We start from the raw sequence: 15,201 nt of genomic DNA on the forward strand, positions 1-15,201 counted from the left end.
CAAAATTTTCTCATTAAAAGTGCAATTTTGTACCAATAAATAATACTGAAATGCTCCATACTAAAACACAGATGCTCCATAATAAAATGCAAATGCTCCATAGAAAATTAAAATTGTACCCATAGTAAATTGAATATTGCTCCATAGAAAAATTAAATTCCACCATAAAAAATTCAAATTGCACCATAGAAAATAGATAAATGCTCCATAAGTATTATCAAACTGCACCATACAAAATATGAAGTGCTCCATGAAAAAATGAAAATTCTCCATAGATAGCATATTGTCGTAATTTAAATTCGGCAGTGGTGAATTGCTTTACGTAGCACCACTTTAGTGGTGCAGATGTTTAAAGTTATGGAGAATTTTCAATTTTTTATGGAGCAAATTGAATTTTATATGGTGCGTTTGATAATACTTATGGAGCATTTATCTATTTTCTATGGTGCAATTTCATTTTTGTATGGTGCAATTTAATTTTTTTATGGAGCAATATTCAATTTACTAAGGGTACAATTTTAATTTTCTATGGAGCATTTGCATTTTATTATGGAGCATTTGTATTTTAGTATGGAGCATTTCAGTATTATTTATTGGTACAAAATTGCACTTTTAATGAGAAAATTTTATGTTTTACCGGTACATTTTCTATAAAGTATGGAACGTTTTCAATTATGTATGGGTAACATTGCACATTTTCATGGAACATATGTTCATTCTTTAGGGAGCGCTTTTCGATTTTCTATGGAGCATTTGCAATTTGTTATGGTCACAATAACCTTTTGCCTTTATGAAATGCCTTAACACATTCAATAAAACAGAAACAGAATGCTGTATACGGTAAAATTGTTGCAAATTGAGTCCTCTATTAAGAAAAAAAATGGGAATATTCGTATTTTAGACTTAACTGACAACCTAGAACATCCTGAACACCATAAAGTTTGGCGAAACGAAATAATTGACATACCAGTTGTTTTAAAGGCTGCATTTGGATATGGGTTACGTTCAAATGTATTCATTAAACCTTAGCCAAGAATATCGAAAGGTATTTTATTCTCTGGGATGTTTTAGGTGTTCCAAACTGTAAGGTGTTCCTGTAGTAAAGTCCTTCAAATAAACAAGATTAATTTTATGTGTTTTCGCCATAAATAATAGCATTACATAACCAACTGGGTTCCGTGAAATTCTTGAAATCTAATATGTCATTTCGAGACACTATAGGGATATTGAAGGTCAGCCAAACTACCTTAGAGTTCAGAACTTAAGGTCTATACTCGTAACAGTAGCCATACCTGTTATACTGAGTAACGTTGCATATTCAACCGTGGTTGTTGGACCACCCAAGCAACACACATGTTATATAAAAGTTACGACAGCGCAAGTTTTGGTTGTATAGAAGTTTATTTTACGTTATTTCAACACTATGTTAGAATTACGTAAAATAAACTTCTATACAACCAAAACATGCGCTGTCGTAACTCTATTATAACATGTGTGTTGCTTGGGCAATCTGAAGTCTACTTGATATTATTATAAATCTTTGGGGCATTTAGGGTCGTTCAAACTGTCTTATGATGAAGTCCTTCAAATGTACAAGAAAAACTTAATGTGTTTTCGCCATAAATAATAGCATTGAATAATCTGCTAGAATCTGTGAAGCGATTGAAATCTCCAATGTCCGTCTCAATGTTGTCTCCAATGTCAGCCAAACTACCTTGGAGTTTAGTACTTCAGGTCTACACCCGTAACAGTACCCATATCTGCTATAGACGAATTTCGCGCCAACTCGACCAGTGGTTGGCAACACCCTCTCAGAATCGAATGAAACTTGGTGGGCATAAAGACTAGGTTTTTATAAGCAACTTTGCATACTTAAATTTTCGAAAATTTTCAAGAGTAACATTTGAAGAGGGCCTAACTTTTTTTCGAAGAATTTTTTAAAATCGATGTAACTCAAAAATGACAAGACCTATAGAAAAGTATTGTATGAGGGACTTTTAGAGAATTGTCCAAGCTTTCATGAAAAAATATTTTAAAAATTCTAAATACATTTTTACACGCTAAAAAATATATTTTTAAAATTAAAAGCCAATTTACAGAAAATGCCCACTTTTTTATGTTTTGAAATTTTTTTTCCAAGAAAGTCAATAATGTTGCCTATCTTTCCTCCATACATCACAAGATGGGCACTTTTAAGGAAAAAAAGTTTTTCTAACAAAAACTTTTTCATGTTATTTTTTTTAGCGTGTTGCGCATTAACTCGTACAGGATGTATCAAGAATCCTTATACCCATTTAATAACACTCAATGGGCATTACAACTTTGTTTGATTGGGTGCCTTCTTTTTCTTGGCGTTACATCCCAACTGGAATAGAACCTGTTTCTCAGCTTGTTTTGATATCTGAATGCTTAAAACAGCATTCTGTTTGCTGAAATTGTATTATTGTGGGCCTAGAACCAGGGAACTAACATCATTATTAGAAACGAATGATAAAGAATCGGTTTTATTTCAACAATGGCTAACCACTGATCGATGCAATTTGGAAACTATTACTAAGACTATAGACGAGTTTGTTCCGTATTTTGTAGAAAAAGTTGATAAGCTTATAACTCATGATTTCATTTATAAAGAACAATCCTCATTTTTGCGGGATAAATAAGAATCTCTTAAACAGGGTGAAGTATTAACAATTTGTGACTTTTCAGAAAGTTATTCATTTATCATTCAAAATTCAGCTCAAGGTTACCATTGGAATAATTCTCAAGCTACCATTCACCCCTTTGAAGTGTACTACAGAAAAGAAAATAAGTTGGAAAACTTGAGCTTTATAATAATATCTGAAGTACTTACACACGATACAACAGCAGTTCAGTTATTTATATCAAAACTGCTGGATTTCATTAAACAATCGATTGATTTCTCAAAAATTACTTTCATGTCAGATGGAGCAGCAGCTCATTATAAGAACAAAAAAAAAATTGCCAGTTTGTGCAGTTTTCGGTCCAATTATGGATTGGAAGCAGAATGGCACTTCTTCGCAACTTTACATGGCAAAGGTCCATGTGACGCTGTTGGAGATACTCTCAAGCGAATGGCAAAACGAGCAAGTCTTGCCGAGATTATGGAAACACAATCACAACTCCTCGAGAACTGTATGACTGGGCAGTTAAACAGTCAGATATACATATAACAAAATTTAATTTCTGCTTTATTTCAAATGAACAATATGCAAAAATGACGGATGAACTTGAAGAACTATACACATACAGTCACGTAAAAACAATACCTGGTACACAAAAATTTCATTCATTCTGAAAATCAAATTGAAGCGAAGAAGTTTTCAAATTCAAAAGATAATCCAAAAAAGTTTACTTTGTTTCAGATAGACTAAAGATCTAATATTCAAAAAACGTTACAATAGAAAGTATAAAAGAAGGATGTATATATTGTAGAAAAGAAAATAATTGAATACACATATACATATGTACATATTTCATCAATACACAAGCGTTTTCATTGATATAAAACCCCAAAAGCAAATTTGTCTTGAGCCCTTTCCAATATCAAGCACGTTTTCAATGTCAAGCACGTTAAGATATTAAAAAAGTAGTTGAGCCCATTAAGTTTTAATGGATTGTCATTAGGATTCTGGATACATTACTGTACGAGTTAATGCACAACACGCAAAAAAATAAAATAAAATGAAAAAGTTTTTTTTAGAAAATTTTTTTTTCCTTAAAAGTGCCCATCTTGTGATGTATGGAGGAAAGTTAGGCAACTATATTGTCTTTCTTGGGAAAAAAAATCAAAACATAAAAAAGTGGGCTTTTTCTGTAAATTGACTTTTAATTTTGAAAAGATATTTTTTAGCGTGTAAAACATTTTTTTATATTTTTTAAATATGTTTTCTTGAAAGCTTGGACAATTCCCTAAAAGTCCCCCATACATCACTTTTTTGTACAACTTATCATATTCGAGTTATATTTTTTGTGAAAAAAACGGCTAATGCGCAACACGCTAAAAAAACTAACATGAAAAAGTTTTTGTTAGAAAAACTTTTTTTCCTTAAAAGTGCCCATCTTGTGATGTATGGAGGAAAGTTAGGCAACAATATTGACTTTCTTGGAAAAAAAATTTCAAAACATAAAAAAGTGGGCATTTTCTGTAAATTGACTTTTAATTTTAAAAATATATTTTTTAACGTGTAAAAATGTATTTAGAATTTTTAAAATATTTTTTCATGAAAGCTTGGACAATTCTCTAAATGTCCCCCATACATCACTTTTTTGTACATCTTATCATATTCGAGTTATTTTTTTGTGAAAAAAAACGGTTAAAAAACTTTGACTCTTTTTAAATGTTAGTCTAGGTTAATTTTGAAAAAACAAAATATGCAAAGTTGCTTGAAAAGGTAAAGTCTTGAAACCTACAAAATTTCATAACATTCTGAGGGGGTGCTGCCAACCCCGAAGACGAGTTGGTGCGAAATTCGTCTATACTGAATAACGTTGCATAATCAATAGCGGTTACTGGATCAAACTGAAGTCTACTATATATCATTATGAGCCTTAGGGATATTAAGAGTCGTTAAAATTGTCCTGCAGTTTAGCTCTCGACAGCAACAGTAGTTATTCTCATAATCAAATGGATGTAATAAGTAATCCCTCTGGCATTTTATGAGTCATTCCAAGATAGTTTTGAGATGTTCCAGATCAACGGCTGTGCACATCATAAACACCAGTGAGGCATACCTACTGATGTTGTGAAGAGTTTATAACCATGCTCATCAATGCACATATGGTAGGTAGTGGACTCATCCTAATTCCAACGCCGGCCGATTGACGGAGCTTCTTCTGTGGCGGTGCGGTAGAGGGCGGATGGATGGATGGCTGAATGGATACCAAGCGAGGCCTATAAATAGAGCACATTATTGGTGTGGTGTGCGCGCGCGGTGCGGATGGGATTTTCATTCTGCTTGTACCAACAAACAACGCGCGCTCGCTCGCTTGCTCGCCCGCTGCCGGACCGGACTATTTCTGAATTTCTGCGCTACGAAATATCGAGCATATGAGTGTGGACTAATATCTTGTTGCCATTGGCCGAGCATCTTAAGTGGAACGAGATTTGAAGTGGGTTGACACAACCATTTGGTTGATCTTCTTCGATCGGATTAGGTTTGAGTTGGAGGGCTGCGAAAATTAAAGTCGATTTATGCAGAATAAAGGCATATTTATCGCTCACGATATTTGCTAAGTTACCTTCGATTTTCCACAGTCAGAGTGCTTGAAACATTCGAAATAAAAATATAAAATGTCCTCGAAACCAATTATATTTAATCTCCGGGTAATCCCTCAGGTAATAAATACAGAAGTGCTCGCATTATACTAAGCTAAATCAGAGCTAAATCAGAAAACCTAAGCTTAGAATTCTGAATTATTATCCCACAAGTGATATTCATGGACGCTGCGTAGTAGACTTGACCGCTTCAATGCATGTAATGCATCTGCGGTGCATTGCAAGCATGGAAAATGACAAGGACTTTTCCTTGTCATTATCCATGCTTGCAATTCTATGACTTCAACAAGAGATGACTATTTACAAATATGTAGACTAGATTGGGCGCGACTAGAAACCCGAAACATATTATTGAAACTTTTTAGATGTCCCTTCATTGACTACCACTGATTGTTATTCCTACCTCGTTTGTTTTAAAGAGTTTTTAGGTCAAGACAGACTGGTGAATAATGAAACGTTTCCTATGTTACTGTTTTTCGTATCTCCATGCTGACGACCCCTCTCGTTCAATTTTTCAACAAGTACGACCGATTATCGCGAACCATTTTGCACCTCGCACGTCATCAATGCACCCATGCGCTTCTCCCCAACGCTATGTCGTGCTATCGCGTTCAATGCCACCGGAGCGAGCCTGAGATGCAAACTTTATATAACCTTTCGCTGACGTTCGTTCCCCAACAGCAGCAGCAGCATCCCTTACTACGAGGACAACGCTGCTGTGTTGTTGAGTTTCTGCCCAGCAACCAACCAAACCGAACCGAACTGAATCGAATCCAACCCCGTGCTGTTGCAGCCGTGGAGAGCCATATCAAGAAAAGGTCCTTCCTGTTGCAACGATCCCCACCACGGTGCAGTAATGGCAGCAAGGGTATGGAGGAAGTTGCCCCCTCTCTGTCTGCATGGAGGACAACAATGACGTCAAGTCCCTGCCTGCCTGTTCGAAAGGCTAACACTTGCGTATGCATCAGCCACGGACGAACGATCCGTCCCATCGTGAAGGGTGTTCACGATAAAATAATGTTTCCTGCACAACAAAAAAACACGGTCCAAGTTCTTTTCTGATTGCTCCCAACTAAAAACTCAAACATTTAAAGTTTTAAAGACGAGTATTCTGACCTACGTAGTGTGACGACGGCTTTGTTCCGAAGAGACAGGACCGGGATGGCCGGGCGTTTGACAACTGGCTTGATGGCTTGATGAGGTCCGATGAACCCGGCCGAGGTTGAAGAAATTTCCGAACCCCTGAAGGAATTCACCGTAATAATATCCAGATGGTATTAATAGATGACATCCTGAGGGAGCACCTGGAGAAATTCCCGCGTACTTGGAATGAACTCGGGAAGGAAAGGAACTCCTGCAGGAATTATCGATGAAACTCCTGAAAAAACACATGAAAGAGTATCCGAAGGAAAACGTGGAAGAATTTTCGAAGCAATTTTTTGGAGTTCTCGATGGAACTCCTAAAGAAATTCTCGAAGGTACTCCCGGAAAAATACCTGTACAAATTACCTGAAAGAATTCCCAAAAATACCTGGAGGTATCCTCGAAGAAACTTTAGAAAGGTAAGAACTCCTAAAGAAATTCTCGAAGGATCACCTGAGGGAATTCGCGAAGAAACTTCTGGGGAAATCAATTCGGGAAAAGGAAGAATTCCAAAGGAGCTCCCGTGGAAAATCCTGAAGGCATTTTCGTAACATTTCCTGAAGGAATTCCCGAAGGAATTTCGGGAGGATTTCAGAAGAATCTTATGGAAGAATTTCCGAAGCATCAACTGGAGGACTTTCTGAAGAAACTGCTAAAGGAATCTCCGATGAAACTCGAGAAATTTCTTAATGAAATCCTGGAGGAATTCTCGATGGAGCTCCTGGAGGAATGCCCAAAAAAAGAAACTGTTTTGAGAAAAACTTGATGATCCTCCATAATAAATTTCCAATAAAAAACTCTGGTAAACCTTATAAAATTCATGAAAGAACTCCTTTAGGAAATGCCAATGGAACTCTTTCTTTCTTCCTGAAGGGACTCCTAAAGGTATTCCCAAAACAATACTTTGAGAAATTCCCGAAGGAATAGCTGGAAGAATTATCGAGCACCGGCAAGAACTTCCGAAGGAACCCGTATAGGAGCTCTTGAGAAAACTCATGGAGGAATTCCCGATGGAACTCCTAGAGGAATTTTTGAAAGCACAGGAATCAATTCTCGAAGAACTTCATTCAGAGCTTCATTCAGGAAACCCAATGAAGCTCCTGAAGGGATTCCCGAAGAAATATCTGGAGGAATTTCGGTAGGAACTCCTGGAGGAATAACCAATGGAACTACTGAAAAAAAAAACTCTTGGAGGAATTCCCGATAGACTGCATGAAGGAGTACCTGAAGGAACAGCTTGAAGAAATCTCAAAAGAACAATAGGCACTAGAAATCCCCGAAGGAACTCTCGGAGGAATTCGTGAAGGAACCACTACAAGAATCTCCAACTCCTGCTGGTATTCCCGAATGAACACCTGGTGGAATTCTGAAAAGAACTCCTCTAAAAACCCCATTGAAACTTCTCGATGGATTTTTGAAGGAACTCCTAGGAAAATTCCTGAAGAGATACTTGGCAAAGTTGTCTTGGAAGAGCCCCAGATGAATGCCCGAAAGAACTCCTGAAGGGATTCCTGAAACAACTCCTGGAGCAATTTCCGAAGAAATTCTAGAAGTAATTCCTGGAGCAACTCCTGGCTGAATTAGCGATGAAATTCCTGGAGGAAGTGTTAATGAAATTCCAAGAGAAACTCCTGAAACAGATAGAAAAGGAACATTTTCGAAGAACTCCCAAATGAATTCTTGGAGGAATTCCCGCAAGAACTGCTCAACGAATCTCCAAGAAGAAAAAATAAACAAGTGAAGGAAGTCCATTAGCGGAATCTATGTTAGAAGAATTTTAAAAGAAATTTCTGGTACCGGAATCTCGAAGGAATCCCAAAAAAATTAATTACTAGAAGAATCCCAAGAAAAAAATGCCTGGTATCAGAAACCCAGAAGCAGAAATTACTTCTGGAGGAATCTTGAAAAAAAAAATACTTACATGAAGATTCCCCGAAGGAATTCCTCTTTGACGAACCTTTAAAAAAAATTCTTGCTAGAGAAATACCGAAGGGATTTTTCTGCCGTAGATCTCAACAGCAATCCCTGCTAGAGATTTCGCTGAAAGAGTTCCTGTTCAGAAAAAAGTCCTGGTGGAACATTTATTTAGACGAAGTTCCTGCCGGACGAATGCCAAAAGAAAATCCTGTAAAAGAAATAATATCAGAGGGAATTCCTTATTGAATTCCACAAGAAATGTCTGGGCACATTCCAGAAGAATTTCCTTTTGGAGGATTGCCACAAGAGAACTCCTACTGGAGAAGTATTCCCGCTGGATCTATAGTCAAGAGGAGTTTTGTGGCAGGTGAAAAACCGATCTGAAACTGGATATGCTGGGTCATAGTTTAAAAAACTTCCGTGCACTACCAAGAGCTTGTAATACAATTTCCCACAGCATTCTAAAATGTGCCCGATGTCATTAAAAATGCGCTAAAGGTGCTGCATTTAAATTATTTTATGAAATTATGAAGTTGTTCTTCAAAAAAGAAAGGTAAACATTGCTCCCCCACACTGGCTTTGATGCTGGACGCTGCGTTGAAGTGCGTCAACTTTGAACATTTTCAAAGTTTTGAACAGGGGTTCCCAACCTTTTTGAGGTGGCGTCCCCCTTTAGGCATTCTCAAAACAACTGCGGCACAATGAAAATTTTTAGAAAAAAAATATGAATTAAATGAACGACACCGAGTTTTTTTGGGTACAGTGATGTAGCCAGGAATTTATTGTGGGAGGGATTTTTGACGATCAATGATACATTTTTTTATTCGGCACTCTTATTTCGTAAACAATGATGTCACGTACATTCAATTTGAGACGTAGCTGGAGAATAGCGGCGCAACCGAAAATTTTTTCTTCAAAAGACGTTTTATACTGAAATTATACTATTTATACTCAAATTGTGGCTTTTGGGGGTGGCGCGTTACAAAATTAAAAATTGGTATAATTTGCACAAAATAGAATGAAATTTTAACAATTTTTTGGTAACATTGCGACCCCCCTGGATTGGCTTCACGGCCCCCCAGGGAGCCGCGGACCACCGGTTGGGAACCCGTGGTTTAGAACGACTTCAGCGTTTTTAGTACAATGACGTACGTCACGCAACGCATCATTGTGGCTTTCTGCACTGAAAGTCACTGCATCAAACCGAGCTGTCAGTTGAAGTTGAAGTCGAAGTCGAAGTCGACGCAGCATTGTGGCTCCCGCTTACTGTTCGGCTGACCATCTCCAAATCACGAGTGGCACCTTCGGAAAGCCTCCAGAGGAAAAAGAAGAAGATGAGCATCCTTCGGCTCGAGCTGTCCTCGGCACTCTTGCTGAGTCATCTGTACGAGAAGTCTGTACAACCAGGTCCAACCGAACATTCCAGCGTGCTTCTGAACAGACTCGATGATTGGTAAGTGCCGGTTGGCTTCACTACCCTCACGGTGGCAAATTTTCGTAGTAAACAGTGTCGAAGATCCAGCACCTGACCAAGGGTGGAGTTAAGGGTCTTTCCAGACACCGAGAACCCGGCAGATCTTATCTCCCATAGAATGTCGCCAGCGATTCTATAACATTTACCCGAAAACCTTTTACCCGAAAGACATTTACCCGAAAACCATTTCCCCGAATGTAACATATACCCGAATGCCAAATACCCGAATGCGACATTTACCCGAAAGACATTTACCCGAATGTAACATATACCCGAATGCGACATTTACCCGAATAGTGTATTACTCTGCTTAAATTATAATTTTGTGAGTAAAGTTTGTTTGTTTTGTTCAATGCAAAAGGTACATGTATTATTTTGTATTGCGGCTCAGACAAATATTTTCAATGTTGAATTCCTCAAAAACACATATTATAAAATTTTCTCTGAAATGATCTGCGATACGAATTCACAGGGCAAACACCTGAATAAAACTAATCACTGCAGCTTGATATTTTTTGTGTTTGCTGTTGGCATTCCCTCTAGAGATTTACTCTTCTTTGATTCATCAGGTATCAGTAGGTCGGCTCTAGAGGCACGTTCTCCTCCATTTGGGAAATTTGTGCCATCTCTTTGATTCATAAGCTTTTCCTTCGATAAGCATAGAACTGTTTATGATTTAAAGAAGAGAAAAACTCTTTTTGTAGACCGAATGGTCATTATATCGAATCGATTATAGAACAGCCCTCGGCAAGTCAACATATCATTAGAAAAAAAAAGAAAAGTTTGCAATTTGTTCACGATACAGAACATCCTGTTATTAAAAGAAGGGAAAATTCTTAGGTGAAGACTTGGAATCCATCACTTAATCCTGTAAAAGCGGCGGTTCTATAACATTTACCCGAAAACCATTTACCCGAAACACATTTACCCAAATGACATTCACCCTAACGTCACTTACCCGAATGCGACAAATACCCGAACGCGACATTTACCCGAATGCGACATTTACCCGAATGCGACATTCACCAGAATACGACATTTACCCGAATACGACATTTACCCGAATGCGACACTTACCCGAAAAATACAAAAAAAAAACCGTGGACTTGATCCCCATATGATTTGCCAATAATAAATATGTTATGGCCCAGTGTTATACAGCCAGCTTTTATAAGACCTTATAATCATCAGGCCAAGTGATCATCAAGCACTCTGGTACCCCAAGTAACAATTATACTTTTGTGGCAATCCTGAAGAAATTTCTGAGATAGAATCATAAAACTTAGCAATAAAGCTCTTTGTTCTGCAAATCTGAGATAAAATAGGTATAAAACATCCATAAGACTAATCTGGCCCACTCTTCAGGAGATCTTCAAAGCTGCTTTTGAAGACTGCTTTGAAACTAGTTGTATTTATGTACATGCGCTGATGATTGATTTTAAGAACTTCATGAAACTTTAACAAGAATATCTTGAGGCATATTGATCTTTTAGCTGTCTTTCTCAAATGTGTCAACAGTGCATAATAAATGAAATCTTTTACCTAAGCATTATGCAGATGCAAACAAGTTTTGTTTCATGGATGAAATATTTATTGAACTGCGAATTAATTTTCATCAAATTGAAATGGCTAAAACACTTAAATTGCCTGACAGATCATTGACAGGGAATCGAAATTTTCCGTGCCATACCCACTTTTTCGTTGATATGCCACCCAAAACATACGAAAATTACAAAGCGCCTCAAAAATAATATCAATAATTAATATACGAAGACATAAATTTCCTTTAAAAACAAAAGGCTACGCCACTTTTTCAATTCTTTCTAAGCATGGCTGCCGTTCCAAGCGAACAAAACTCATGCAGCCGCCATTGTTATTACCTTTAATCCAAACCCCCTCAAAACAATGATGGAACCAAGTCACCTTGCATGAACGCTACAGCCTTTATTGTAGATTGTTTTTACTAGTTATGATCTTAAGGCAGATTTGTTCGTCTTAAATGAAACTTATTCGTTTTATACAAGAGTAACAGCCTTTGACAATTGTTTGTTTACGTTTTCGATGCTAGAAAGTTGTCTCTGTACATTTCGCGGTGTTTCGCGTCAAGATGTGCCAATTCTATTTTGTTTCCCTGTATTTTTGCTATTAATAATGAAGTGCAACTTACTACAGTTGCACTATTTGGCATGAGCTTGAGCAGAGTCACAGTAAGTACCCATTTCATTTTCGATTCGCATAGCTATGGCCTGTGTGAGAAACTGGTTGAAGGCAGGACGACAACAGCCAGCTACTCGCATTTTTGATTGGCCGTAGAATCATTATTTCGTTGACATGATTACTTTTTAGCACAAGAATGGCTAAATTATCAGTGAGCAAACATGTTTATGTGTTTATATATGCATGAGAACGCGGTTTTTTTTTAACCATTTTATTACATACATTATTGAAAAATAGTTCGTTGTCTTATCATTATTTCGCATTTTTGTCTACCTAGTAGTGAACGCCGTCCATCTGGTGATGGACCTAACTACCCAAGCGTTCCTAGCAGCGCTGAAACGGTTCGCAGTTCGTTATGGCTGTTGGCAGATTCCAGATGGCGACAGTGGAATACCCAAAAGGAGTTTCGGATTGTCTGGTGGAGAAATCACACATGACGTTACTTGGTTAACAACTTGGTTTATATGCTGATTTATCGACCGTATTCTATTCACGGTGTGTTTGGTAGAACAAATTTATTACAAAAAAATGGGCATCGCTAATTTTTACGCTACGTGAAAGTTTACGCTACCAGCTTTCATTGAAGCCCAACATCGAAATATTCCATCGGGGGAACCTTTTCATACAAAAATTGGGTATGTTTGTTAAGTAGAAATAGGGATTAATTTGGAATAGTGCATTTTGTATGGGGAAAACAGTATTCTGAAAAAGTTGTTCGGGATCCCTCGGTGGATTTTTTTTGAGGTACCCTGCGAATGAAAGCTGAAAGCCTCTATTTTTGAATAGCGAAAAATTTGACGATGCCTATTTTTTTGTTATAAACTTTTCCCATACACACGCCGTGTATTATTAACTTGATGATTTTGTGGCTATATCGGTCTCTTTCTACTCATAGTATAAGGGAGTAGAGATCAAAGTGGATAATGAAATGATAGGTATGATAGAATTCGCTAGGTAGCGAACAAGTGTGAAAATTTTATAGAAGGTGAAATTAGGCAAGTAGGCCATGTATTGAACGAATACATCGAATGCGTGAAACTTCTGCCGTGCGACCTGTGCTTTTAAACAGATCGGCTTGGTTGGTAGTTCATACCACCTTACCAAGACTGGCAGTCTTGGTCTAACTTGGTCTTGGTCTTGGTCTAACTAACGGTAACTGATTGTCTTCGAGAAGCAATATGATCGTCGCTTTGGCTTTTCTGTTGTCCCTTTTCCAATCTTCGGTACGATCTTCTTCGTCGAATACCGGCTCGTCGATCACGTGCCACAAATCGTCGCGAGCCAACAAGTTCTCCACGCGCACATTCCATGTTTGCCAGTTCGTACCATTCAATTTCGGAATCGAAAACTTTGCATCCCCCATTTCGACTCGAAAACACTTACTCGGGTAGGCAGTGAACACACCAACGAACACGCCGACTGGCAAACAGCTCCTCTCAACACGGCACTTTTTCTTCGTCCCTTCCTCGAGCGGCGGCTGCTCAATGCACTAGGGAACACGATGGAAAAATCCCGAAATCTTCTTTTTCGAGAGATGAATGCTCGGCACACTGTTGCTTTCTCCCCCTGAAGAAGCAAGCACTATTCTTCTTCTTTCCCTTCTTCGAACACCTTACTCTTTCTCCCCCTGGAGAAGTAATCACTTTCTTAGAGAACTGACTCGGAAAATCATTTTTCTTCACCCTCTTCTGGGGCGGAATACCTGTCCGCAACTGTTTCCTACACTTTTCACCGAGCTTTTCACCACGCGAAACTTTCCGTGCCGACGCAGCAGCGGAAGAATAACACCCTATCCGGCTCTTCCCGGCTGAATCTTTCCACGCAAACTTTCTTCCTTTCTGGGCCGTTAGCTGGGGCCAAAACCTGTTGGCAGATTCCAGATGGCGACAGTGGAATACCCAAAAGGAGTTTCGGATTGTCTGGTGGAGAAATCACACACGACGTTACTTGGTTAACAACTTGGTTTAATAAACGTAAACGAGGATAAAAAGAACAGTGTACACGCGGTAGCGGACGACGAACGAATGCTGAACGACGATGGGCGCGCAACGCAATGTAGGGGTGCGCACATGGCTGTGCGCGATAGGGTTGAGCAAAAAAAAAACACACAATGAAAAAATGTCGAAGATGTGAGCATTGCCCCCTTCAACAATGGCAAGCCCCATTCCATTGTGCGATAACGCAACAACCTTCGTCGGAGCAAAACGAGAGCTAAAAGAGCTGCATCGAGTCTTCTACGACCAGAAGATCCAAGAGAAACTCATCAAGCACATCAGCTCCGACGGCATCGAATTCCGATTCATCCCTCCCCGTACGCTAAACTTCGGTGGTCTCTGGGAGGCGCAGGTCAAGTCATTTAAGGAACACTTCAAGAAGGCTGTCGGAACAAAGGTGTTGAAGGTGGACGAACCGTTGACTGCACTGGGGCAAATCGAAGCGGTCCTCAATTCACATCCGCTAACCCCAATAAGTAGTGATTCCTGTGATTTCGTGGCTTAATCTCCAGGACGCTGCCTGGTTCAGCGGCCACTTAATGCTATCCAGGAGCCTGATTCGCAGGATCTTCCCATCCCACCAATCGCCTGTCGAAGTGGGAGAGTGCTCAGCAGGTGTCACAGCAGGTCTAGAGCAGGTGGTATACACAATACCTCTCGGATCTCCACAACCGCACCAAGTGGACCAAACAGCGGAACAATATTCGTATCGGCACGATGGGCCTACTCAAGGACGAGGATGCCCCTCCTATGAAGTGGCCCTTGGACAGGGTCGTCATGGTCTTTGAAGCGTCGGACGGCAACATTCGTGTCGTCACGGTCCGCGAATTGTGTAGTTCAGTTCTTGATTGAAACCCGCCTGATTTGTTCGGCATGTTCGGTCCGAGATTGTGAACCACTAGTTCTGATCTCTATAGATCGCTTTCCTCTTCACCGTAGCTAATGAGAAGAGCGAATATCTCAAGTTTCGCTTGAGCGGTCCTCAAGTTGAGTGAGATATCTTTGCATAGAACCCAATTCGATACACGTATAACACGCGTTGTGTATTCTGTCCGGTCGAGGAATAAATTTAGTGCCCATAACGCGAGTGTTTTTCTATCCACCATCGAAGAAAGGTCGATGATTGACGGCAGAGTTCAAGGACCACTGAAGACCCGAGT

At 39.0% G+C, this 15,201-nt stretch overlaps 1 protein-coding gene across 1 annotated transcript; it reads left to right on the forward strand.

Annotated features, from left to right (window-relative positions):
* Positions 1-14,198: 14,198 nt before the first annotated feature.
* Positions 14,199-14,546, forward strand: LOC134288425 (uncharacterized). Its single transcript, XM_062853266.1, has one exon. It carries the CDS (start codon positions 14,199-14,201, stop codon positions 14,544-14,546), a length of 348 nt encoding a protein of 115 aa, XP_062709250.1.
* The last annotated feature ends 655 nt before the right edge of the window (positions 14,547-15,201 follow it).

Source organism: Aedes albopictus, chromosome 1, assembly GCF_035046485.1.
Source record: "Aedes albopictus strain Foshan chromosome 1, AalbF5, whole genome shotgun sequence".
In the NCBI taxonomy this organism is placed as follows: domain Eukaryota; kingdom Metazoa; phylum Arthropoda; class Insecta; order Diptera; family Culicidae; genus Aedes; species Aedes albopictus.